This window comes from Streptopelia decaocto (assembly GCF_964273445.1).
Source record: "Streptopelia decaocto genome assembly, chromosome: 3".
Taxonomy (NCBI): Eukaryota; Metazoa; Chordata; class Aves; order Columbiformes; family Columbidae; genus Streptopelia; species Streptopelia decaocto.
In genome coordinates this window covers 95,995,053-96,022,607 of record NC_138656.1, presented here as the reverse complement: position 1 = coordinate 96,022,607, position 27,555 = coordinate 95,995,053, and the positions used below count along the sequence as shown (strand labels likewise).

The 27,555-nt window shown below is 41.1% G+C and overlaps 1 protein-coding gene across 2 annotated transcripts in view; it reads left to right on the top strand.

The window, feature by feature from the left end:
- Positions 1-27,555, top strand: part of LRRC1 (leucine rich repeat containing 1) — a 71,644-nt gene that overhangs the window by 10,408 nt on the left and 33,681 nt on the right. For both annotated transcript variants that reach the window (XM_082049286.1, XM_082049285.1), the window contains exons 2-4: positions 4,537-4,654; positions 20,448-20,526; positions 23,724-23,813. In XM_082049286.1, coding sequence (XP_081905412.1) covers positions 4,537-4,654; positions 20,448-20,526; positions 23,724-23,813 — 287 coding nt within the window. The remainder of the gene's footprint in view (positions 1-4,536; positions 4,655-20,447; positions 20,527-23,723; positions 23,814-27,555) is intronic.

The following is a 27,555-nucleotide window of genomic DNA, read 5'->3' as shown; positions in this document are numbered from 1 at the left end:
TGCTTGTGTTTGCCTGAAGAAAGACCTTTTTCTTTCTGAGGTCTTTGAGGCAGTATAAAAAGGGTGGGGAAGGACTGATTGCAGTTTCCCTTATCTGTCAACTGAAGGAGGACACGTTAGCTGGTGAATGAAAATGAACAAATAACGTGAATGCTTTCCCCATTGATTTTTGTTTACAATGTAGGAGAAGAAAATGAAGCCTGAAGTAAGATTTGAGGCAGGAATGCAATTAGGAGTTATGTTTACCATGTGTCACTTTTTAATTCTAAAGCACAGATATCAGTTATAGATTTGCAAAATGGGTGAAATAAATATATTAAGAGATGGTGTTTAAGAAACAGGACATAGTAATGTACTGTGTCTTGGTAGTTTACTTAATTCCTGTTTGAATACCAAACAGTAATTTCCTGAAGAAGCTTTAGCAGCTGAGGCAGCATGCATATGTCGAAAATCCATTTTGATGTCTAAGGGAAACTTGACATAAGAGCAAGTACTCACCAATTTTTAAGCTTGTCAGCAACAACTCAAGTGTCTGCGCAACCCAGATATATCTGTCTATCTGCCCTGTGCAAATACAATTCAGAAACTAGAGTTAATTTGCAGCTTTCTTCCTTCTTTCCCTCGTGTTCTTATTTCTGCTGCTCATGCTGGCCAACCTTGAAACTTAGGCAGCAGATTTCATTAGTGTCTCTAAATTTCATTTTCTTTTCTGCTCGTAGTGACCTTTTTATGGAAACATTTTGTTTAACACAGTAATCAGTTAGTTACTCTACCTATGCCAAGTGGGTTTGGAGTTTGATAAGTCTCTATCACTGGAAAGGCTCTAGCAGGGGGTGTTGCTCCTCCCCTTGAACATTAACTGCAAGTAGGTCTTTGTGCCCTCCTGTGGTTCTTATTTCAATTGCCTATTGTTTTCATCTATTTCCAGGTTGGTGTGGGGTTTTTGTGGTTGTTTCTTCCCCCAGCATCAGGAAAGGTGCTGAAACATTCAGGCAAAGATTCTCGTGCATTTCTGGTTTTGTTGCAGGAGCGGACTATTGAAAGAAAAGCGATGACATGTTGTTTTGGCCACTTTCATGAGAGAAAATACTGAGTTCTATCAATCCTACTAGTTTGACTTAATTCTGTTAGCTTTTATTTCTAGAATAGAGTGCCAGTTGTAGTGATATTCTTTAAAAAAAAAAAAAAGTATAAAAAATGAGGGCTGTGGAATCACACTGTCTGTTTATACTTTTCAGTGAGTCATGCACTCATCTCTTTTATTTTTTCCTTCCGCTGGCTCACATCGACCCAATTTTGTCAGAATGAACTTTTTAAAAAAATATAGTATGTGGCTAGGTGGAAGAGAGAGACTTGGTTAGTTTTCCAGTGAGAGAAGGGCACCATTCAAGATGTATGCTCTTAGAAAACCCATGTAAGAGAAACCTCTGTAAATTCTGTGATAGCAGGAAAAGCTTCAATTCAAAGTTCAGAATTGCCACCACATAGAAAGTTGTATGCTTCTTTAGTGCTGATGCTCGTGGAATTATTTGCCTCATCGAAGCGCTATTAATTAGGCTGGCTAAACTGAGCAGCATTAAAAGTGTTGCCAAAATCCTTGCAGAGATGTTGGGTCAGCAATCAAAACCCACTATGACAGTGTGCTGGGTGGATGCCAGTGCCCTGGCCAGCAACCCCATCGCACCGTGGTTCATGTTGGAGATTTTCAAATAGAGGCTGAATTGTGTCTGATATATTGAATCAGGAACATATTTCTGGTTGGCATATATTTAAGAAATTACAGATTTTAAAATATATATATATATATATATGTTTTACATTTGTTGAACTCTATTCAGTAAGCTCTTAATTCTTTTCTTTCCTGTGGTCTTTTTGACGGGTAAAACAATTCTGTTTCTTCCCTGTGGTCTTTTTGACGGGTAAAACAAATATGGCACAAAGGATGTGCTTGCCCCTCCAGTAGTGCTTTAGAGCACTAATGATGTGCCATAGATAAAGGAAGAATAGTTACTGCAATGGGAGTAGCATGTACTAAACATGCAAGAGAAATTGAGTTCTGTAGTTTAAAGGAAGAAACAAACATGAAGTTCAAAGAAATGCCATTCACGTAACAGCATTTTCTGATTTTATCTAGGAAATGGTGTCATTCATTAAAAATTGTTATGCAAACTAGAAATAAAGCTCCCGATTCATTTTTCTTTTAAGCAGTCAGTCAAAGAAACAGGACTGTCTTTAACTGTTGTGTAATTTTGTCTGTTGCACACATGCTCTGCACGTTTAATAAATCTGTATAACACTGACATGTGGTGCGGTGAGGGCCTGAGGGCCTTCAAACCTTCCTAGGGATGCCCAGCTCCTGGTAGCTTTTTGATGACCCTTTTGTCTTTTAACCGTGCTCCTCTTGTCTTTTAACCATGGTCTTCCTGTCTTTTCTCATTTGCCGTTGTAGAGCATCTCTAGCAAGGACAGCTGTTGCTTATGAGAAGATTTGTAGTGGAACATCAATATTTATAACTGTCATATAGTCTAGCAGCTGCACACTGGCTGATGAACACTTTTTGGCAAGTATTTACTTTGGACAGTATTAGGAGAAATTGAGATCTCTTCTTTGGAGTGTAGTCCTGCTGTGTTTTCACAAAAGGATCTTTAAGTGCTTTTCTAAGTTTGTGATGGATTCTTGGTTTAGTCATATTAATAAATATTTGGCAAAAGGGATGCATTTGTTTTAAAAGATAAAAAAAAAGTTAATGAATGAAAATGCAGTTATGGATCTTGTGAGGTGAAGGAAGGATTAAAGAAAACATTTGTGGCTATTTTAATTGTAATGTATGTTTTTAGGGAGCTACAAATGTGAAATAGTTACAATTTCAACTCTGTTACCAAAGGCCTCTAATACTTGGGCGCAAAGGGAAGAAGTGCCATTCTAACTAAAAAATTACTCTGAATTTTTGCATTCAGGTCTGGTGCATCTTTTGACTGCCAAGTGTTTATAAACTTTTTAAAGATCTGTCATTTTTATTCCCTAAAAGGAACCATGTTTTTGAGGGAAAGCACATTAATTTCAGTTATGTTTCATTCTTCTGCATCAAGAAACAACGACGTCTATTGAAAAGACTGGTCCTGATGTTGGAAAAACTTGCACTTAAAACCTGATTTATGATCTTGGGCATAAGATGCTCAAACTAAGACTGAAAACCTGTGTCACAATGCAGATTCACAAGACCATGTTTTTACCTTGTCTGCTAGTACCATGTGTGTTTTGCTGCCGGTTCTTGTGTCAATCCAAGGTAGAAACGAGTGACATTCAGAGCACACACTCCAGCACCTAATAAAACAAACAAACAAACAACAAAAAAAAGTAAAAATAATAATAAAATATGCTAATTTCCAAGAAAGGATTGCAAGTGATTCAACGTAAGTAGATATCCAAAACTTGCTAGCACCTTCCTGTTTCCCTGAGGGGCAGAACCCATGAGGCTGCAGGCACACACGCATGCCGCACGTGGGAGAGATGCAGAGGTTGTGACTGCTGGGCAAAAATGCCTGAGCAGTTCTGGGGCCCAGAACTTGGGGAGTTCGGTCAGTTATGGTCAAGATGACTTGTGCATTAAGTCATTTAATTCTGCACGAACCCTCACTACTTGCAGTCACTCTAATTCAAAGGCCTGCCTGGAAAAGAGGAAAGCTCTGATGAGCTAAGGGCTCTCCAATTTTCCTAGGGGTGCCTGCATCCTAAGAGGTTTTTAATGACCGTTTCATCTTCCAGTCACCGGCTGCTCCCAGTGCCTGGCATTGACCTGGCTTGCAGTTGGGCCCGTGTCCTTTGATGGTTTTGTTTTGGGGGGGTGCCAGACCCTCTGAGACCATAGCTGAGGGCAGGGGCGGTTAGCAGCCTGTCTGTGTTGCATGTCCACGTCCTTGCCATAGGGACACGGCTGGGCTGGGTTCCTGTGCAAGCTGTGGAGACCTGGAATAATGTCTATCCCACTCAACTTTCATTAGTCCTTCTGAAATTGGGCGATGGAGCAGAGGATGTGTGAGGCTGGAAAGTCTTCCCGAGGGAGGCTGGCTTGGTAACCTAGTTGGTCGCTAGCGTAGAACACCTTGGCAGCCCTTCTCTGTGGGTTTTATGGATCGTCCTTTTGAAGTGTCTCTCTGTATTAACTTCCTAATGAGCCCCGGTGTATAATTAGGATGCTTTTAATTACCCTGCTGGGTAACCTCACCCATCAATGATTTTGAAGCAGGCACTCTGGATTTCACTAGTGCCTGTGTACTGTGATCTTTAATAACAAGCTTTACAGATGGCTTTTTGTAAAAATAAATTTTCATTTTAGGTAAAACAGATTATACTCTGTTTACATGTAAAACAAAGTGTTCATTCTGATGAAGCTCTGAAAGAGGTCTGCATAAGTGATTTTAAGCAATAACTTTAGTTAGCTCAAATTTTGAAAGCAGCGTCAAGTTATTGCTTATCATTTATCATGCTTATACGTGAGTAGTTTTTCTGATGTGGAATTTTTTTCTTTCTCTCAGCCTTTCTTCCAGCTTGTGAAGTTACGGAAACTTGGACTTAGCGATAATGAAATCCAGCGGCTTCCTCCAGAAATAGCAAATTTCATGCAGCTGGTGGAACTTGATTTGTCTCGAAATGGTAAGCTCCAATGTTAATTTATTTGATTCTATACTGCCCTGTGACGTGGTCCATAAAACTGGGTTATTGGAGTTTTTCTGTCTCTGAAGTTGCTGTCTTGTGTCCTGCAGAATGCTTTTCCATGTAATTCATGGATTTGCCTGTAGTTCTAGACAAGGAGGAGGGAAAGAGCAGAGGAGAGCTGATGATGGAAACATAGTGATAAAATAATGCTTGCCTATAGTTCTACATTTCTGAGAGCCTGCTCTATTTTTCAGTTTAAAGAATGCTTTACATCCTGTTTTTATGTATCTGTCAAGATGTTGATCTATTTTTTCCCCAAGTTCTCTGAAATGCCTAGCATTTAAGAAAAAAACAAAAACCAAACAGCTCCTTTCTGACCAAAAAAAGGCTGCCTATGGGTTAGAAGTCCAGTCCCTTATCTCTGCTCTCCCCTTAACCTGTGCTAAGCAAGAGGCAGAATGCTGGTATTTCTAGTTGTACTTCTGGAAGAAGATTCAGTCTGTTTGCTGCCTGCAGAGATAAATTCAGAAAAAGATGCTGGGAGAAACTTTTACAATATGCTGTTGGAAAACACATGGATTTGTAATTCGGTTGTACTGTTTGCTGCTTATATTTTTCTGAGCTGTAATGGAGTGAAAACTTTTTTTCTTAATTTTGTGTGTGTGTGTGGCCTGGTGAACCAGTTCTGCAAGAACTTCGGGGGCTGGTGGGTCACCTTTGCGCAGCCTTATGACCCAGTGATCTAGAAACAGCATGTTACCAAATTAGAGCAAATGTCAGCTATTTTTGCTTCCTTATATGCAGTAGATATGCACAAAATGCTCTCTGAGGTGTGATGGATGGAGTGGCAGAGAGCAAGGTTGGGTAACCTTGTAAATAAGGGAGGGAGGTAACAATATTTAATAGAAGAAATAGCGTAATGGGGAGCCTTCTTTTCCTTTATGGTTTAACTTTGTATGGACGCTTTGCCACTGAGAAATATTCAGTGACCACTTCACGTTCCTATAACTAGCTGAAATTTGGATCTTTCCTTTGTTTGGTGTTTTTAATGCCATCTTTATCTGATAGTATAATTAAGGAAGCGTAATGAATCTCCAGGCAGTTGCTGAAAAATTTATGTGAACCGTATAATTTAATGCACATTTACAAAACCTTGTAAAAGAAGAAAACTGGGAAAAAATCTGAGAGACGAAATGCATTGGTTAAAACATTTTAGAAATACATGAGCATTAATTGGTATTTTGGCTACCGAGTTTGGCTGAGTTGAGTGCTGTCTGTGACAGACCTTATACAAAAGGAAACACTCTGGCTTAGTGATTCTCTTTGCAAATGAATAACTAGCTGCAAAAGAGCTGGTGGATCAGAGCCATGTGAACTCTCCTCGGCCTGACTTGGAAGTTGGCTTGAGAACTCGACTGTAACGAGAACAGATGGTGTGAACATTTATGGCTGGGTAGATGTGTGTGTGCCATTAGAAGTTACTGCACAAGGAAGTGTTTTCTCAAGTGACGGGTTTGACTAGTGCAGATGGCAGTTGCTTTCCTATATCCAAGGTTCAGTGTTAATTGCCCATTTTATTGCATTACTTTCTCTTCTCCACAGTTCATTACAGAAGGTGACTGATGCTTCTTCCCTCTGCTTAATCACGTCACAGTTATTGCACGACTTGACTCTTCAAATGAAAAATGCACCGCACAAGGTGGTGCAGGGGGGCTGTGGCGGAAGATGACTGATAGTACTTTCCGCTGTTTGATCATGTTATGGTTGTCTCGCGGCTCTTCAAATTAAAAGGCAAAACACGCACCATCTGGGATGCTGCAGGGGGAATTCTCACATAAGCTTTTGGAGATTTACAATATTTTCATTTCTTAGCTTTGTATTTTGAACCCACCTTTCAATATGTCAGGTTCTTAAACTGCCAAAGGTTTCTTCTGCTCAGTGGTTTGCACTCCAACAGTGTTTGTTTTTCTAACTACCAAAGTACTTAAAAAAATAATAAAAAAAGAAACTCTTTGTATTCCTTTCAGACAGAGAAAAACAGCACAGCTTTTCAAAACGCAGTATGCTGCATGAATAGGAAAGTGTGATGGTGACATCTGAACTTGAGAAATAAGAGATCATTGTTCTGTGTTTTTTGTTATTTTAGCTGTCTGGTTTGGTGCACTAATTGCTTTCAGTTCTGGCCATTCTGTTTACTCAAGAGCTTAAAAATGCAATCATAAATTTATTTAATGTTCTCTGTGCAGGAGTAGGCCTTTGTCCTGGTTTTGTTTAAAAAAAAGACCAATTCTCTTTTAGCGATTTTTTTTCTTTCAGCTAAGTTCTTCTAGGTGGCTGTCCTTTTCTGAGTTTTAGCCTGCATATTTTTCCTAGGATGCTGTACTCGGTGCTGATAAGAGACCAACGGAATGCTGAAGAAGCTCATGTTTAGATTTATTACTATGGTAGCTAAGAAAGACTGGTAAGTTTTCCCCAGTTCCGTTGTGAGAGGGGCATGTTTGAGGAGGGGTGGATGGAACAGGTGCCTAGAACTGACTAACTGAGGATCAACTGAGTATTCCATCCCATAATCGTCATACCCCCTATATAAGAGGGTGATCACGAGGGTCAGGTTCTCTTCGACCGTGGCCGGTATCTGGAGAGGACCCTGTCTGTCTGTCTGTCTGTGACCTACAGGCCTCAGGCCCTGCATCCCGCAACCAGGTTCGGGTTTGCTGTGCAGTCCCGCCCGTGACTTCCGGGGCCTGAGCTGCAGCTGCAGCAGCCGCCAGCTCCGCACACCCAGCTCTGCTGCTGGAGTGACGCCAGCTCCACATCGAGCACTTGAGATTGCTTTTGTGTATTTTGTATATATATTCTCTATTTATTAGTAGCATTAGTAAAAGCCTTTAAAACTCTCCAACTTGAAGTCTAAGTCTCTCTTCCGTCCTCCTTATCCTTCCAATCATCTTTCAGATCTAAAGGAAGGGGTGGTGGGAGGTAAAGGGAGTAACAGGGAGTGTCTGACACGGTTTATTGCTGCCGTGCCTGTGCCTTAAACCTTGACAGCCTTTATATTTTAACCTCTCATCACAGGAGGAGGAGCAGGAAAGGGTTTTGAATAAACAGAGTACTTCCATTTCATTTATCTCATGATAAAATGGTAACATGTCTTCCTCTCTCATACTTTCTAATTCCTTGGTCAGTGTATGATCCTTGAAACTCTGTGAGATGATGGGTATATCATAGAATCATTTTGGTTGGAAAAGACCTTTAAGTTCATCGAGTCCAACTGTTACCCTAGCACTGCCAAGTCCACCACTAAACCATGTCCTTGAGAACTTCAACTATACATCTTTTAAACACCTCCAGAGATGGTGATTCAACTACTCCCATGGGCCTGTGCCTGACAACCCTTTCAGTGAAGAAGTTTTTCCTAATATCTGATCCTAACCCGCCATTTCTTCTCATCCTATGGATGTGGGTGCATTTCCCAGCTGTCGTGGGCAGCTGCCCCTCATGCAGTGGTGAGGTGAGGTGTTACATCTGGAGGTGGGATCGGTGCCCGAGGCAGGATCCCTCCTGACTCTTTGGAGGTCGCTCTGCGTGCCCATGCAATGTGGTGTAAGTTGCCCTAGTTCATAGGCACTCAGGAAGGGTGAACAGGGAATCTCTCAGATGTGGCTTTCTTAAACTCCCAAGTGTTTTAAAATGCTCGAGACACGCTAGTATATGTTAAAAATGTTCTACATAATTAATCCTTTAAGCAGTTTTTGGTTAATAAGTGAATTGAGAACTACAAAAATCCTTATAAGTAAAACTCTGCAGTGGATGTAAACTTCATGCTCCTGCGTGTATGTGAGAAAAGTCTGGGGAGGGTAAGGTGGCAGCCTTAGTGGTGCAGAAAGAGAAGGATTTGGGTAAGGCTAGGAATCATATAATTTTATACTTTTCCTGGATTATTTGCATGTTGATGCTATTCCTGATGGCTCTGCAAGGTCATGTGTTCATGCAGATTTCCTAGGAAGCATCCCCACTGTGCTTTTCTAGTCTGGCAGAAGCTGTTATTTGAGCAAAATTGAATGGCTGAATCAAGGATGGGAGTATGAGAAGGCAGGGAAACTGTGCTAAGAAAACAGCATACTGATGGCGAACACTGTAAAGCTTATTTGGCAATGCCGTTTATCTCTGCCCCTTGGTCTTAGGTTGTTCAAAAAGCTACTGTACTAGTTCTGAGGCTAAAGAAAACAGACTCATAAGATTTCAGCAGTGGATGCCTGAACTTTTGAATTGCTGGCAAAGTGTGTCTGAGGCTTGGAGTATTCCTTTCCCAGATGGATGCTCAACTACTGTGTGTCTGACACTAGTGCTGGTTCCCTCAGGCTCCCCAAGCCTTGGTAAAGCTTTTCCTGGATTCTCACATTGCTGGTGAATTCTGCAAGGACACTGGGTCACTGGAGCCTCCTTGCTTGATGTCCTTGAAGTTTGGGTAGGGCTCCTGTGCTTTGCATTGAGTCTCAGCACAAGTGTTTGCTCCATGTGGTAGAAGAGAGATTCTGCTCTAGGTACTTTTGTGCTATTGTTTTTTTTTCTTTCCCCACAGCACTTGGGTACTCTCCAGGACAAGTCTGAAAAGACCCTGTGATTCAGAAAAGAAGTGCAGTCTCCAAAGGAAGAAATATGTGCTCAAATTTCTGCACTTTTTTCCGTGTGTCTCAGCTGGCACTTTAAGCTTCCCTCTCTCCCAAAGTGTATGTCACTTGTTGGAGATCCCTGGGAATTGTGGCAGGCTGCTGCCCATGCTGCTCATGCCACAGAGGTTTCCTCCAGTGAATCCCTCTCCCCTTTTCTTTTGCCCAGCCCCTGGAGGCTGAATTCTTAGAGCTTAGGGCCTTGTCATCCCAGCTTCATTAAAATGTTAATAGCTTTTCTTGTTCTGTAGCTTCTTCCAGACAGGAGGGGCGATGCATAAAATTTCTGTAGTTTATTTAATGCATACTGGATTATGTATGCTATGTATGTATACTGTGTTCTTGCAGATGTGGTGATACATTGCTTTTTAGTATCCCTCTTCTCCCAGAAGAGGGTTTTCTATTTGCCTTTGACAAGAATTAGATCCTGCTCATTCAGATTTTTGTTATGATATTGCATGCTCCTTAAAATGCTCTGAGAGTATTAATTTAATAGTAGTATTTATATTTGAAAGAAATTGCCACCCCTGCCCCCCTTCCCCCCACTTTCTTTTAACCTATGCGGTGTGGAAGGGCTTTCACAGATTGTCAGCAGCTTGTTTCATTCAGCTCTTTTAGGATAAGAAGAAAATCACTGTGATCTTTTGCACTGGACAGTGGCTGCTGGGTGTTAGGTGCTGGGGTGGCTTTCTTGCCCTTCCTAGCTGCAGGAGTGCCATTTGAACATCCCGCTGCCCATCCCCTTCTTGGATGAAGACTAACACCTTTGCTTATGAAGATGAGCCTCTTGCACTTCTGTGTCTGCCTGCACATTGCTGCCTCTCTGTGATAAGACTCTGGCAGGCTTCTCTACTGCTGCTCTTCTTGCTTCCACTGAACGTGCCTACCAAGGACTTGGTCACACAGTGCAGTCGCTGTGTACTGGCAGATTTGCACTCAGTGCGGCAGCTCTCTAGCTGGCAGCAGGTGAGGGGACTCAAGTTGGCTGTTCCTCTGTGGAAGTGCTCTGTTACCTTGTGGTTTGGTCTTGTGTCCAAGCCCTGAGCCTCAAAACAGTGGAAAAGATGCAAGCGTGTGTGCAATGGGAGAATTAAATGTTTTTTTATAGTCTTCATAGATGAATTCTGCTGCTTACTCCGCTGCCAGCAGAGCTGAGATCTGTTAACTTTGTGCACTGTGGAGCAATGGGCTCACTGAAGCATCTACTGAGGAAATCTGTGTGTGGGCAGATCTCGTTAAGCAATATTTGCGTCTGCATGATGCTTAATACCAAAATCTCAATGTGGTTCTTTACTTTGATATCCAATAAGAATAATACTGTTTGTTTAATGAGTACAGTTTCATACCTACTGTAGAGATAGATTCCAACTACATGATATATTAGTTGCTACCCCTTTCTGCAGTTTGTGGTGAAACTGATCTTAAGACTGCGTTGATAGTGCAGTTGTTCTGGACACAAGTCTTATGACATCAAGATGTTCTCATTCCAAAATCCTCTCTCAACACAGTTATGTTATGGCAAATATGCTATCATTTATGTGAAAATGATAACAGATATCACAGAAGATAAATGTGCCACTTTAGGATCCTCCTAACAGTAGAGGTGGTTCCTTCTCAACAGTCACAACGCTGCAGTGTAAGGAGAGAGCTGGTGCTATGCATGGCTGGCAGTCTGAGCAGTGTCTGGGATTTTGGAGGTCACTCTTTGGCAGCTGCGGGCCGGTGTCCCAAATGCTCCATGAGCGTCACTTTTACCTTTTCCATGCTTCTAAAATGGGTTATTGTTGCAGATTTAGAAGCTTCTGTTTTGTCTTCAGTTATCAGGGTACTTTGAGAAATCAACCACAACGGTATTTAACTGTTCTACTTTCAGTTGCAGGTGGTTTGATATTACTGCTTTTTATTTGAAGTGTTTATTCTGTTCCTGTGCTTTACAACCTAATTAAAAGTCTCTTTAGGGTTCTTAGTCATCCTCAGGACACCACACTCATTGCGTATTGCATGATAGGTACATTTTATTCAACAAGTCATTTAAAGCTTCCTCAGAAGGGCGGGTGAGCAGGTTGGAAGCTGACATGTGGAGCATCAGTCCATGCCACTGGAGAGCGGTGTGGAATCTTTGCTTTCTGGGGCTTCAACTCACTTGTTTCTATCAGCGCATGCATGCTAATGCTTGCTGTTTTTCATTCAGCTATGTGATCTCACAGATACACCTGGCATAGGTAGGATTACCTCCCTGCAGCCCACAAAGCAGGTGAGCATACCGCTTTTCCTCTCCCTCACCAAAAGCAGGATAATCACTGTTTTCAAACTAGAAATACTGACAGAGGAAAGGCTTGAGCACTTGTTTCAGTTCACTCTGGGCTGGTGACCCAGCTATTTTACATTGAGGACATAAGCTAATTAGGCAGAAGCACTCTAAATCTTCTGATCCTGTTGTGCAGCCCCACATGGGCCCCGCTCTCTCCTCCTCCAGCTGCTGCCTCCTGCCCCGCGCTCTCGCCTGGGGTCTGGCTGCCCACTCTGCGCTTCCACGGCCTCCGAGCAGAGACCTCTGCTGTGAAATCCTCCTCTGCTCTGCCTGACACCAGCTGCCCTGACAAGAACGTGCTGGTACAAGTCTGGTGGTAAATAGCAAAACTCAGAATGCTGAGAAATTAATGTGAATTGACACTTTCTTGCTCAGTGGACAAGAAAAAAAAAAGCCAGCAAGCTGTGTTATGAGGCAGTATAGTTGGTAAATGCATCTTTTTTTTGTTAACATATGCAACTGCTGGATGTTGTTTGTATTCTGAATTGATTTGTGTCCAGGTGAGCACTTAGGGACAAGCAAGAATTACTCTCCTAGTCCTCAGTAGACCTGTCTTACCTGGGACAAGAAAGCATCCTGTGAATGCACTCACTGCAACACTGGTAGTGAACACCTTAAAGCTGTGGGACATCCCACCAGAGACTATTGTGGTTTGTATGGTGGGAGAGAGCTACTACAGATGATCTTCAGCTTTTGCCTGGGTCAGGATGGTGGGGTTTTTTTTGTGTGTGTCAGTTTTTTTTGTGCTAAACAAAACAAAGCTGCCTTGTTGCAGACTTGAAGATCACAGAATTTTTCACTATTTTAGATGGTTGCTTACTAGCAGTTGTGCTGGGTGCTTTTTTCTTTTTTTGACACATCTAATTTCTAGTGACATATTTTATTTGTAGTATCTCTCATCCCACCGTTGGTGTTCGTTTAAAACCTGTGTTTTAAAAACATTATCATCTTCAAAGCTTACACATGAAGTTTAGGGGTCGATATATGAAGCAGACAGTAGCAGACTACTAATTGCTTCTAGATTCTGGAGTGCCGCAGAATCCCACAGATGTGTAAAATTCTTACACACTTTGAAGAAGTGATGGAAGAGTTGATGTTTGTGAATCTGTGTTACTGAAATGAATTTGCTGGTAAATTGGAGGAGGAGGTGAGCTTTGTATGCAGCAGGAGAAGTAAGGTGAGAGAGAAAAGACCCAACCTCATCATCAAGCAAGGCCCTTCGAGTAGGGGAAGGAAGAAGCTGTAACTGCTGACTGATTCGGAAAGAGAAGATAAGTGAAATCTCATGATGGAATAATCTAATTAGAGAAGTTTAGAAGGTGTTATTTTAAAATGGATTACAGAAAAGTGGATTTTTCCATCATGGTATATTCTGCCAGATTTAACTGTTTATTCTAAGGATGACTTTGGCTGACGTACTTGCATGCTTATCTAGCAACGGTGTCTGGTGTCTGGCTTCATCCAAATTCAGGAGAAGCCTATGAATTTTGAAGTTTTTTTTGGGGGAAAGTTTGGAGGTGTGTTGTGGTTGGTTGTGTGTGTGGTTTTTTTTTTTGTTTTTTTTTTTTTTTTTAATGAGGTTAGGTAATTGTTGGGCATTTGTTTTATTTTTTTAAATTTTAAATCAGCAGGACAAGTTGGAGACAGAAACCTTTGGCATGATGAAGTATCAGCTAAAGAGTTCAGCATCAGACAATCTATATGGGAGTGACATAAATACTTAATTTTCTGGATAATCTAGATTAGAGATCATAAAATAGAGATCTGCAAACAGGCTTTGTTAGTTGTTGAATCCACAGAGTTGCTTGGGTTTGTTTTTTTTGTGGTGTTTTTTTGTTTTGTTGTTGTTGTTTGTTGAGAAGGTTAGATGCCATGACTATGAAGTTACTGAAGAATTAATCCAATGTATCTGTAACTTTGCTGTTAAAACACATATCACTCTTTGTCATCCACAGCTTCATAGGTTAGAATACTAGTTTTTACCTTTTCCTTCTTTCTTGTCAGGCTAAAATTATTCAATTCCTGCTAGCCTCGAGGCCCAAGATGGAAATCCTTATAAAAATGTCTCCTAGCCTTGTTTAACTCTTCATTTGCATGTATCACTAAAAAGGTAGAAGACCAGTTGGTTCACCTGGAACTGCTGTTTCCTTGCGATCTGATCTTTGAGTTCTGCCCCCACCTTTTCATCCTGTTTCAAATTTACAGCTCCTGGTCTTCTGCCGCTTCTTTCTACAGCAGAGAAGGCCAATCTGTTGATTTACCACATCTGCCTGTTCAAAGACCAGCTTGTTTTTATATCCTCATGCAGTTTTCTTTTAAGTAAACTGTCTAATACCTGTGTATCCATGAAATGCAGTTTTGTGAGGGACATATCCAGAAGCAGTGAGGAGGAGGAATGAGATACATACCTTGCTTCAGTTTCTTGTTAATTATACAGTAAGGGACTTAGCTGAGAAAACCCAACCTAAACCTGTTTGTGAATTTTCCTTGAAGTTGTAAAGATGGGTCTTGAAAGAGCCATATCCCTTGCATTTTGTATATCTTTAGCCTCAGAGCTTCAAGAGGAAAGTGCTACAACCTGTATAAAAGCCACTTAATCTCAATAGACTTTGCAAGAACTATGTGACTCCTATCACATTGTGCCCCAGAAATTGTAACATTTACCTAAGGAGGTTGATTGCTGCAGCCTTCAGACTAATAGCAAAATCTCCCAGTTTCTAGAAAAAAATAAGCCTGTCAGATCATTGTGTATGTCATTACTTTAATGTGGAGATGAAGGGAGAGGATGAGTGACGTTCCTCCATCCCTTCTCCTCGCAGAGACAGAAGGTCTGGGAGCTTTACTTGGCTGCTTTGTGGAGAGTAGAGAGATGTGGTGGTGGCTGTGAGACAACAGCCCACTCAGCTGGGCTTTGCAGCTGAAGAGCCATTCACAAAGTCAAACAAATTTGCAGCACAAATTCCTTCTTGCAAGGTGTTTGACTAACTGGGCAGTTTCCTCCTCATGTGTTTGGAAGGTGGAGGAGGTGGAAAGTGGGATGGCAGAGCCTTCCCAAAGGCAGTCTTCTCTGAGAGACCTCTGCGCTGGGTGGCACTGAGGAACCTCTATGGAAGTGAGAAGAGAACCTCTGGGCTCATAAATCATTCAAGCACTGTAGTGCTTAATGCTTTAATAGACCTTGTGTGTGTGTGTGTGTGATACAATATCTACTATAGTACTTATGTGAGAAGAGGTGGGGGAAGATTCTTCTGTGTATTGAATTGGATGGATGAGATCTGGTTCCCTGCTGGTTATCTCTCTCCTGAGGGGATAATGTTGCGTGGATTCACAGAATCACAGAATGGTTGGGGTTGGAAGAGAACTCTAGAGATCATCTAGTCCTATGCACCTGCTAAAGCAGGTACACCTACAGTAGATCACACAGGAATGTGTCAAAGTGGGTCTTGAATGTTTCCAGAGAAGGAGATTCCACAACCTCTCTGGGCAGCCTGTTTCAGTGCTCTGGCAACCTCAAAATAAAGAAGTTTCTCTTCATGATTAGATGGAGCCTCCTGTGCTTCACTCTGTGCCTGTTGACCCTCATCCTATCATTGGGCACCACTGAAAAGAGTGTGGTCCCATTCTCTTGACATCCACCATTGAGATACTTATAAACATTGATGAGATCCCCTCTCAGCCTTCTCTAGGCTGAACAGACCCAGCTCTTTGTCTCTCCTCATAAGAAAGATGCTCTTGGACCAGTCTTTGAGTCTAGAATGGGCTTCCTGGGTATAATTTTTGCATAAACTAATAAACCGTTTAGGACATTAGTGAATTACTAATCACTGAGTGGTTGTGTTGTATGTATGTGTTGGTGTGCCTTCTGCTATGACTGTCTAGATTGGGACTATTCAGTTGACTGTTTCTGGGGTGTATGTGGTGTGTCAGCTCCAGCACTTGTCAAGCACAGTGCTCTCTGTTGCCTTCATAGCTGGAAAATTTAACAGCACCCAGGAGTTACTCCCTGAAAGACTATCAAAGATTGTAAACCCTCCCTCAGGAACATAGCACATGTCTCATGGCTGAGACTTCAGCCAAGTTCTTGCAAAAATATTTCTCACTTTTGAGCTAGAGTCCACTGTCTGAGTAATTCTGGTCTGGTAGCCCTGTGGCAGCCTAGGACCTTCCTGGCCATTGCTGTGTCAGTATTGATTAGGTATTGGAAGTTATGTTTACTATTGCAGAATGAGTAAAGGGTGCTGGCTATGTAGCGTTCAGTAGGCAAAAAAATACTGTCAGTTCTTGAAATTTCTTATAAATGCTGTAGAAAAATGTTCCATTAAAAGGGCTTTATCAGTTCAAATGAAGGTAGTCTTCTCCCTGACTCTCCCAGCCATCAGAAGAACAAAAGTGGGGAATGGCTATTGAGGAGCACTGCTGTTGTAAAAATCGTCAACAAAATATGCTTTAGTGCCATATAAAAGGAATTTTAGAAATAATATTCTTATTCAGACAGTACAGAATTTCCTTAGTGTCAAACTTCCCTCTTAAGGCACGTGTTAGAAAATTCTTGTACAAACTAGAATGATAAACATCTGAAGAGGTATTTTGAATGGGGGGGAAAAATGCCGCCTTATGTACGTGACTGCCAAGCTTGATTTTCATCTGCTTCTGCTGGCATGACTTCTTTTTTCTGCCAGTGTATTTGTATTGTCACATGTCACAGGGCTTATGCTTGGTTTATAGCCTTATTATTAGCAATGCTGTACAGTCTGTATGCCAGAACATCTGGGGCATCGTGTAAACATAGAACATTCGTCAGTGGGTAGCATTAGAAGAATCCTGGATATTTGAGCAGGATTTGAGCTGGTTATCCAGCAGTGGCAAGAAAAGCATTCAACCTTAGTGCTGCTGAAACTGGCAGAGATGGACGTGTTAATGTCTGTAATGAAATCTAGTAGTCAGCAGTAATGGTGAAAGCTTGCTTAATCCATCAAGAGACAGAGGGACTTCTTTATGTATTTTAATATTCTACACTGCATTTCAGTTTATTATGTCAATGCTTCTATTATGGACCATCATCTTCTCTGCTATAATAATCACTCCAGATTTTTTTTCATATGCTAAAAAGATTTTTGGTTTTCTCTTCTGAATTCATTTGTTCAATGCAATGTTACAGGAGTCTTCACATGTAGTGACAAAGTATCTGCTCATAACTTGGTTGTGTTTTGCCTGAGAAATCTTGTTAAGATGCCTTGCAATTAAAATGAGTTATTTCAAATAGTTTTGCTGAAAAGACATTTTCTATTTTTTGTAGTCCATCATACAGAAGCATAAGTTAAATTATTTGCAGTATGGCAATGAAACTATACATTGGTGGAGGAAATCAGTAGCATGATCGGTTTCAGAAACTTTGTTACTGAGGATTTAAGTTTATCTTCTTCTATATGTGTTACATTTTTATGTGTATAGATTTATTTATATATTTATTTCCCACCCCCCCCCCAAAAAAAAATAGGACAGTTACTTGTATTTGAGCTTTGATCCCCCCCGCCCCCCATAAGAGAATGATTCACATGCACGGAAACTATGTATCTTTTTTGAATGTGAAAGAGAGGGGTGTGTACATATGTTCTATAAAAGTTAGGGACACTGATTGCAGAGAAATGAGTTATCCTGAGCCCTCAGGAGCTTTGAAGTATTGATGTCCCTTTCAAGACTTTTCCAGCTGGTTATCCAGGGAAGGACAGTGTGAAGACTAGGTGGTGGATGACACACTTCTTGACTTGCTGCTGGTTCGCAGAGCTCACTATTAGTGTTTGTCGTTGCTGTACTGCAAGGCAGAAGTAACAATGTCTATTGAGTGCATACAGGACCTCTGTTTTCAATAATCCTATAGTACAAATTCAGTCTTCTGCAGGCATCACTCAGTCATTGGGGACTGGAATGGATAAAACCATCAGCTTTGCTGTTTGTAAATGCAATTTTGATTTTGTTTTGATTTTATGTATATTTCTACATAAGGAAAAGGAAGGTTTCCATTTCTGTGTACTGTTTGTGTTTCTTAGAACACCCTTTCAAAAGTGAATCCTTCTACATGAATGTTTAATTTAAAAAAAAAAGGAAAAAAAGTAGTAGTTTATATGTCATCTGTTTTGCAAGGCAGAGCAATGTCCCTGCAATGATATCAGTGCTTTTACTTTCTGAAGTGTTGGTGACAGGCAAATGCTTTTATGTACTTAAAGTGTTATAGGAATTTATCACTTTAAGGTTGAGAATTTATCACTTTAAGGTCATCATTTAATCACACAATCTTAATGATACTTTTAAAATTTGTTTGAGTCACTCAAATGCCACTCTTCAGACCTGTTTGTCCGTTCTGTATGAGAGGAATAAAGTGTGAGGTTTTGAGTAGTGAAGTGAGGTTAGCAGAGATGCTTGTGAATGTGGCTCTTTGAAACAGGCTGGTTATTCAAGCATCCCCGATTTAAATTTGGGAGCCCTGTGACTCCTGCAGTAGCTTCATGGCTACTTCCGAGGTTCTTCATGGAGGATTTACTTGTCGACTGGATCACTGGTGGATTTGAGCTTGTGAATGGAATGAAGACTGTGAAGAGGTTTGGGGAACCCGACCACATATGGCTCGGCTCTCCTGGGCCTTACGTCCCTGCACAGGGTCCTGAATTGTGACCCGCGTACCTCTCTGGTCCTTGTGCCAGGCTGATGTCCAGCTGCGTGGTTTGGTCTTTCTGTGAGGTAAGCTGCTGCAGGGGAGCCAGCTGTCCTAATCCTGATCTGGGGACTTGGCGTGACCTGTCCCTTCTAACCTCAAGGGCCTCACCTCACCTTTCACTCTGAATTTATCTCGTTGATGTTAGATTTCTGGGAAAGATAACTGTTTCCCCTCAAATACCAAAGCTGTTAAGAAGGAGTGGGTGGGTAAGAACATAGAAAAACATCTCTGATGGAACTCAGTCTCCGAAGTCACCTATTCCATTTTTTGAGATAACCTCTGCTGTTGACGGCCAATAGGGTTTGTGCATGTTCAAAAGTAGTTTGTTGTCCTTCAGGAAGTGTACTGAGAGAACTGTTTGTGCTGTGTGCACCACTCCATGCAAACCTTTCCCTTTGTGGCTTTGTTAGGTGTTGTGGAAGCACAACTTGGTGGTTTGATGCCTCACAATGTGGATTTTCACTGCTCTCATTCATTATTTCGATATTTAGTAACAGTTAATATATTTCTGAATATACAGTATATTTCTGGAGTTAGTGATTAGATCACTCCAGAGCTACTTATAATCATTAGGAACCATCTGCTCTGGCTGTTTTCAAAGCTGTGTCTGGTGGGTGTACTGGGAGCACTGGGGTTTGATAGGCAAGAGGAATTTGCTTCATTTCCAAGAGGAAGCACCTATTGGGATGGAGTGAAACCCATTTGAGGGTGCCCATCTCCCTTCTTCCATCCAGCTCTTTCTACTCATGTAGGAAACAGAAGACAGTTTTGAGGAGATGCTCCTCTACTCTACTTTTATTGACCATTCACAACTGGTGACTTATGGGTTTGGCAGAGGTTCTTGCTGGCTCTGGGTTCAGTTCTGAGCTGGGAATCATTCAAATTAGATGCATTTGCTCAGATTACCTGGCAAGAGATGAACCTGATGAACCTCTCCCTCCTCTACTTTCCTTCCCTCCTCCTGCCATTGAACCACTTTTGGGGAGGAGAGCTGACTGAAATACATAGGTACTCAATTCTGAGTTACTCAGCTATGTAGGAATAGATCTAATTTCCAGTTATTTTTCAACATGTTCAGATCACTGATGGCTGCTGAAGCCGGTGGTGTCAGTTGCATGAGGGAAATCTATTAAGACATTTCCCAAAATATTCTTTATGATGAGAACAGCAGGAAGAAGAGATGGAGTAGATGCAGTGCTCTGTAGAAGCAGAACTTGGAAACAGAACTCTGTTTTTTACTTTAAGATTCACCCTTTTTTAAATTATTTTCAAAATTAATCATGAAAATCTAAGTTGTTAAACAAGGAAACCAAAAATGTTTGTTTCATTTTTCCTCAATCCTGATGACCCTAAACAAGGACTTACACAGAAGACCCACAGCCTCTTCATAGAAACAGAGCTTGATATAAGAGGTTCACAAGATAATTTTGTTTTTAAGATAGCATGCCTCACTTCAGTGGGTAAATGTGTTATGTTGAAGATACTTGAAAAAATAAATCTGTTTTCACATAGAAATATCTGTGATTACTTTCTGGCATTCTGAAATAGTGTATTAGCATGTATTTGGGACCCATCAATTTAAATCATATTTTCAAATTACCTGGCTTTAGTGTGATGGAGGCTGGTTTTGCTCCCATGAGTGTATATTACAGTTGGAGAGACTTGCACATTCTCTTCTTCCTTCCCTTGTTTTCCCTCCCCATGTACTTTCTGCCACCACAGACTGGGCATGTATTGATGACATTACAAGGGGTTCAGATTTTAATTGATTCTTTAGGACAGTCGTAGCACACAGAGTCTCTTTTTATGATGGGCAGAGGCTGGTAAAGATCAGTCCAAGGACAGGTGAGTTGTCTAGGATCAGGAAGATGAGCAGTGAGGGGAAATGGGATGTGAAAGAGCACAAAATATCTCTGCTGCGATAGCCGTGTACTTGGACATGAAGCAGTCTTGCATGTTGAAATGTCTTTAAAGATGCTAAGATAAATCCTTGCAGTAGCAAGTTACTGAATGTAATGAGGCAATAATTCCAGTGTAGTTGCAAGTACAGTTGTTGACAATTTTACTTTTTTTTTTTTTTTTTTTCTTCTTCTGCAGATATTCCTGAAATACCAGAAAGCATCTCATTCTGCAGAGCACTACAGATAGCAGATTTCAGTGGGAATCCACTGACTAGGTAACTTCCACCTTCTTCTTAGTACTTGTCATACCAGAATTACAATCTTGCTGTAACAATTACAATTTTAAATAAGCCCTTAAAAATTGTGATCTAGGATCTCTATGAAATCTTGCCAACAGTGTCTGTCTCTGGCAGGGACTGCAGCAGAAGTTCAGATTTAAAAAGCGATGTGCATCTCCTGGGAGGGGGTGAAATTTGTTAGCCAAGCAGGAAAAATGTAAATCTGATTGTCTCTTAAATAATTTTCATTTCTCTTCTTAAATGCGTAGGAAAACCATGCTCACAGTTGGGAGAGATAAGGCAATGGTTAGCACGAATGCACTGGCACAAACCCAGGTGCCTGATGGTTTGGAATAGACTTTAGATCAGCTACTGCAGATAATGGCTTTTACTAATGATTAAAGCTTGGGCTAGCATTTCGTCACCCTTCCATCAATTGGGACACAGTGACATGCAGTAACATGTGGCAGAAACGTGCTGCGTGTGTCTGCAGTTGCTGCCGGTCTGTGTTTTGATGAGCTGAGGCTTGGGGATTGTGCCCAATTTCTAGTATAGAAGAGGAGTTTTGTTTACGTTTCTTTGTTCTATTTGCTGAAGAATTTGGAATTTATCTAGTGAAATGAGGCTGGAGATAGCAAAGAGGCGATCTGCTCATTAAGGCCTTTGAATACCATTTGGAGAACCGTTTCCTAAAGCAGCCTGTGCCGCGGAGCTCCTTTGTGGTGCTGAGCAAGTCACATAAGCCAGAGTGTTCACAGTGGGTGCTCACCGACCTCCTTTGCTTTGTGCTGAGATGAGCCAGGAATACTTGCAGCATGAGCTGGCTGGGCTGCAGGAGAGCTAACAAACGGGAGAGTGTCTGTAACATCTTAAGCTGCTCCTGGTTTTGAAAGACAGCTTCTCCCACGTGTGCAGCCGAGATTCTTCAGAAGTGCACTTTGAACATCACCCATAGCACATCCTAAGTTCTCTGGAAAGTCACATCTCTGAGCATTAAAGGGACGCTTGTGATCTCAATCCCTGTGCCTCTGTAGCCCATTTATGTAGTGAGGATAATAATACCACAAAAATCTGGTAAAGCAAACTGAGGCTGAGCTGGTGTTCAGATACACAAGTGGTGAGAGTCACTGAACAGCTTTTTCCCAGGCATCACTGTGCAGTACATGAAAGTCAGAGCTGCACTTTGTAGTATTGAAATAAAAATTGTGGTATTGCGGTAGCTATCCTTCTCGGTTTTGTGTGTCGAATAAGGCCTAGGGCCCAAGTAATGTGTTTCCTTAAACAGTAGTTGCAATGTACAACTACGTCTGAGTGGAATTAACAGAAGAGATGAAAGGCTTTTTAATGGGGTTGAAATAGATCTCATAACTCTTTGCCGACAGTTTAAGGGAATTTAAAAAATTCTTGATAAAGTGGCTCTAAAGGGTATGTGTGTCCTGGAAAACATCACCCCAAGCAGTTTATTAAGTTGGAAAACACAGATACCAGAAGCTGTTTACACACGGTTGCCAGGTATTTTCTGTGATGAAATCCAGAATTTCAGTTTTATCTACATAACAGCATGTAGATTTTGACACTAATTTTCTCAGGCAGAGTGGGGAAAGTCTAGTAGTGATTTTGTTTTCAGTGTGATATCCTGGAACTTTTTTAGCCATTGATTCTTGTCCTTATTTCCTCTAAGCGTAAAAGCCAGTTGGAGATCTTCCCAATCAATGTCCTACCACTAATACAGTATGCTGCCTCACTGTCAAACTCAATCATTGATGAACCTGCAGCATTAAAAGTGGCTGGCAGACCATTTTTCCAGCTGTTTTCAGATGATTTTAGGTTTATATTAATAAAAGTAGATATGTTTATTGTACATTAGATGGGAAGTCCACTATATACTATAGAGAGGATAGAATAGAATAGTTCTATGACTCCAGGTCTAGTCCAGGTACCTGTCTACTTCAAGGCTGACTAAAAGATAAACACATCATTTAACTCTGGTCTTAAACCTGTTAGAGCCTAAATGGTAATGAATAGTTATGGTGAAGCTCACATTTAAGAGATACTGACCATGTCTGTTAATAAGGTCCATAAAATGCCACACAGTGGAGGATGGAGTTGAGCACATGAAAAACCCTCCCTGCCTGCCCCCTCACTTGTAATTTGTCTTTTTCCCTTTCCCCATCGTGCAGAGTTGTACTTGTCTGGAGGGGTGCATCTCCTTTTGGCTGGTTGTCTGCAGGTCATACCATGTGCCTTGAGCGGAGTGATGGGGAGAGCAGGAACCAAACCAAATGATACAGTTTGAGCTTAGCATGCTCTGGGGCTTGAGCAGAAGTTGACTGGGCTGGGAGCTTCTCTTCTAAGTCTTTGCCTGTTTTACCCCACTCTGTCTCCTGTGTAGCTGCAAACTGAGCTGCTTTGTGCAACCCAGCTGCTAGCGAGCCTAAAGGCTTTGAAAACTTTGGGACTGTTTTGCATATGGCTGCATTTTATAGTGTAAGAAGGGAGGGATTACATGCTGTTGAGTTGTGAACCAGTAAATGTGAAATGCTGTAACAGCAGAACATTGTCTTTGCAGTGAACAGACTGTTTCTTCAAAAAGCAGCAATTGAAGAGCAGCCCAGTAGCTAATACAAAATGGCCATGCTGCAAGCGTGTGTGTAACTGAAGCCTGGATAAAAAGAATTCATTTAATTATTTTACAATCTAGGTGATAGAGGAAAATAATGGTAAAATGTTTGATTTCTAAAATTTGTTAAAATGTCTAAAACGTCCTGTAGGTTTTTAAAGTTGCAAACTGGGGGCAGCGAGGAAAGGGGCTAGGAAACAGGGACATCACCTGTGCTTTGAAACAGAAGAAACTTTAAAGCTTTTAAGTCATGTATTTGGGGTGGTTTGGTTTTTTTTTGTGTTAGTTTGTTTGTTTTGGGTTTTTTTTGTGCATTGTTTTGTTTTTTGTGTTTTTGTAGTTTTTGTTTGGTTTTTTTTTGTTGTTTTGTTTGTTTTTGTTTGTTTGTTTGTTTTTTCTTACTGTGATCCTTGGAATTTTGTGAGAGTCATGCTGCAGTCTGGGCCTGCCTCCCTCTGTGTCTGTTTGCTAAATAGACTCTTGTCTTCTACTACATGTTCTCTTTTCCAGTATATATTGCATGAATGTGAATGCTTCTGCTGGAAGTCCTTGATTTGAATTAATATCTCCATAGGTTGCCCGAAAGCTTTCCTGAATTACAGAATCTAACGTGTCTTTCGGTAAATGACATCTCCCTGCAAGCACTACCTGAAAACATTGGGAAGTAAGTTTTTTTTCTTTATACTTTATTACTATCTGGTTTTATTTTTTCTTTATTGTGATACTCATTATATAAATGACTTGCATTATTCTATGTAATATACTGCTGAAGTTATTTACAGATCTGTGCTTATCTTTGTATTCTTTCCAGTGTGAGTGATCTATTTAAGAAAAATCCCTTTGCATTTTCATTTGACATTATCTGGCTAATGCAGAACCTGAAGCATGGGTGTGCATGTTTCAACTCTGTTCTCTCGCATTTGTAGTAACTTGGAATTTTAGGTACAAAATTAAATAGATGTTTTGTGATGCAGATCTGACCTTTTGCTTTCCTTCATTGTAGTAGACCATTGATCCATTCTTGTGAACATGTCAGATGGCTTGCAGCTTAGCTCAAAACCAGGCAATTGTTGGCACAAGAGCAGCTGGGTAAAAGCCGGGTGTGGTGAGGATGGGAATTAGAAGGTTCCTAACTACAGGAGCAGTCTTATTCTGAAAAACACTCCAGTGGGAGCTGTAGAGATGAAAACACATGGAACAGCTCTTAAGATGATATTTGATGAGCTTTTAAGCTGTGTTTGGTAGTTCTGGAAATTAGAGCAGGGTTGCAAGCACAGAATTCCGAAGTGGAGACATTTGGAAAGTAAACTGAACATTATTTATCTATGTCATTTTGACTGAAATGAACATCCACACTTGCAGAAGAGAAATCTCTCTCCTCTTCATGGAAAGACAGGTTTCTCTTCCAGTTTGAAGGAGAAGAGGTAATTCTGTGTCTCCTCACTTGAATATGTGACAATATCTGTGCTGGTTCAGATCAAAGGCTCATCTAGCCGAACTTCCTTCTACAGTTGCAGTAAGTAGATGCCTAGTGAGTTTTCAGAAGAAAACCATGTGTTTCATTACTCCTCTTTCCATCCCCTGACTGTTTCTGGTTCAGAAGATTTCCTGAGCTCTGGATTTTGGTTTTTCTAATTGGTATCCCATAATGAATCTCTTTTCCACATACTTGTCCAGTTTCTCTTTGAGCTCATGTAGACATCTTTAGTATCCTTCCCTGGCAAATAGCTGCACAGGTCTATTACCCATTGCACTGATTTTGTTTTGTGTGTGTGGTTTTTTGTTTGTTTGTATTGTTGGTTGGTTGTGGGGTTTTTTGTTTGGTTGGGTTTTTTTTTGTTTGGTTGGGTTTGTTTGTTTGTTTGTTTGTTTTGAGCCTGATTCTACCTACCTTGCCTATAATCCCTAGTATTGGAAGAGGCAGTGAGCAACTGTGCTCTTGATCTGCCATCAATGCCTTTATAGTTTTCTACTGTATCCCTGCGCCCTTTTTTTTCCAGACTGAAGAGCTGCTATTCTGACTTCAGGAATAGTCTTCACAGAACTTAAATATCTGTCCTTTAGCTCAGAAAAGCTAGTGTTTGTTTCTTTTGCTGAGAAACATACAATTTCAGAACATTTGACATTTCTTGCATCACCTGATTGCTGTCTTTTCCCTCATCCCCCCTTTTTTTAATCTGCACCTGTCTTTATGGTTACCTTGCCTGTATTGCTGTTTCAAGTTGCCATGTACTGAACCACTTCCATTTTTCTTCAGAAAGCTACAGTAACTCAGATTTTGAATCATGAATATAAGTAGGGGCCTATTAATCTTGGACTTTCTTTCTTAAAGTGAAATATTTCTTACATGGATTCTTTGGGGAGTCAGTGTAGTCCATGACAGTAAAACCCCACTGTTTCTAAACAGAGCAGTCCTCCAGAAAGGGATCTTATTATTAAGAGCTCCTGCAAAGTAGTCAAGTTCAGACTGGCATTGCTTTCGCCACTTCCCATGGGTATGAATGCTGTCAACTGGCACGACTCCAGAAGCAACAGAAGTGGAAAATGCCTCTTGAAACCTTCTGCAAGCACTAACAGATACAGCTAATGTGTGCCCAGTGACTATGGCGAAGTCTTACCTAAAACTTGTATGAGCCAGGGCTTTTGCGATGATCTTCCTTTTCTGTAGAAGTTCACAAAACTTTTCACGCAGCTTTTCCCAGCACTGGCAGCTAAGGACAGGCTTGTTCAGACTTTGCAGTTACTGAAAAACGAGGCCAAAAATCTGGGATCCTGCCTGGTTCTGAAAATGAGTATGAGAAACGTGACAAGCTGAAACAATTCCCAAAATATGAGGTGGATGACTGCTTTGCAGACAGTAGCTGGAGGAAGTTGCTGGCGTCCTTGGGAGATCACTGCCTGTGGTGGCTCTGGCTTCTTGCTTGTCCTGCCTGTCATTTGGCAGTGTGAGTGGTGATAGCCTCTGTTTGGAGGCAAATGAGTAGAAACAGCTTTGGTTAATGTGGGGATACCAGACATTTGTAGAGAAGTCAATATGTGGAGCTGTGCAAGAATAGGGGTAAAAATTTGCCTGCTCTTGATCCCAAGCAGTCTAGAAGAATGCTGTGGTACTGTTTCAGCCCTGCATGAGCTGTTGCAGAATGGAACAGCGTAACCCAATCGTCCCTTAAAGTCTGTATCCGATTCCTGATGTTGAAGCTGAAAACCAGGGGTCCTCGCTTGCTTTGGGAAGAGCCATATGCTTGTCCTGGTGGTCTTGGTGAGTTCTCCTGGTGGGTGAGAATTTTACTCAAGTCTGACAGACCTACTTTGATCTGGGAAGTGCTTCCAGGTTAGCTATCTAGAATATGAATATTGTATTTTTGCAAAAACACTTTTACCCTCATTAGTAGAAATTTCTGATATCAGATTTATGCTTGAAGAAGCTGAGACAAATGTGTGGGGCTGCTCTCTTTGACTCATTAGGTGTTCATGATAGATGGCAATATGGCAGTTGGGAAGTCAATGGTAAGCTTGGGTAAAAGATGCATGTTTTCCAACTCAGAAGAATATTAATGTAACATGAGGGAAACTCATGGTGTGTCCACTCAAAATTTAACTGTTCCTGAAGTCATTTGGGGAATGTCTTGGTGACAGAGAGAAAAGTATCTTGTGTGGTTCCAGTTGGAAATTATTGGGAGGTCTTGTTTGTACCAAATTAGAACTGCAGCCTCAAGTCCTTATGGGTCACTTACCTCTGAAAATGAATTTTATCACATATTTAGTCTGTCTACCAACAAGTGCAGCTTTCCTTTTTTAGTTCACAAAACTTTCATCATTTATTGCAAGTGAATTTGATGGTGCAGCTGACTGCATTCTGTTTGGTAAAAGCAGTGAAGTGCTTTGTGGTTTCTCCAAAAGTTGCTTTCTCGTGCCCTTCATTCCCTTCTCTGTTCTTCCCTCTGTGTTTGCTGGGACCCAAAAATTGCTAGGAGTTGGAAAGTAATGCTTATTGTGTCTTTCTGGCTAAAGAGACCAAGCAAACCTCTTAGAGGTGTTTGGATATGTTTGCAAATGCCTTACCAGAGTTTCTGTGTGCTCTGGATAATAATCTGCGGTGTTATTTGATGGAATAGTCTGGACCTATGAGCTCTGTATGAGATCTGTCAAATAGTGAGCAAACAAGTATATACTGGCGATTTATTCTAGTACAGTTGGGCTTTGTTTTCTTGAAGTTCCTATGCTTGCTGCTGGTCTTCTGACCAATACATTAAGTCGAAACTTAGGGAAATGCATTCTAAATTCTTACAGTCTTATACTCTTGTCTGGGACGCTACCCAGTGCAGCCAGTGAACTCTCTAATTCATCTTCATGTAGTACAGTGATCAGTATGTACTTAATGTCTCTAAAGTCTTGTGGCACTGCCA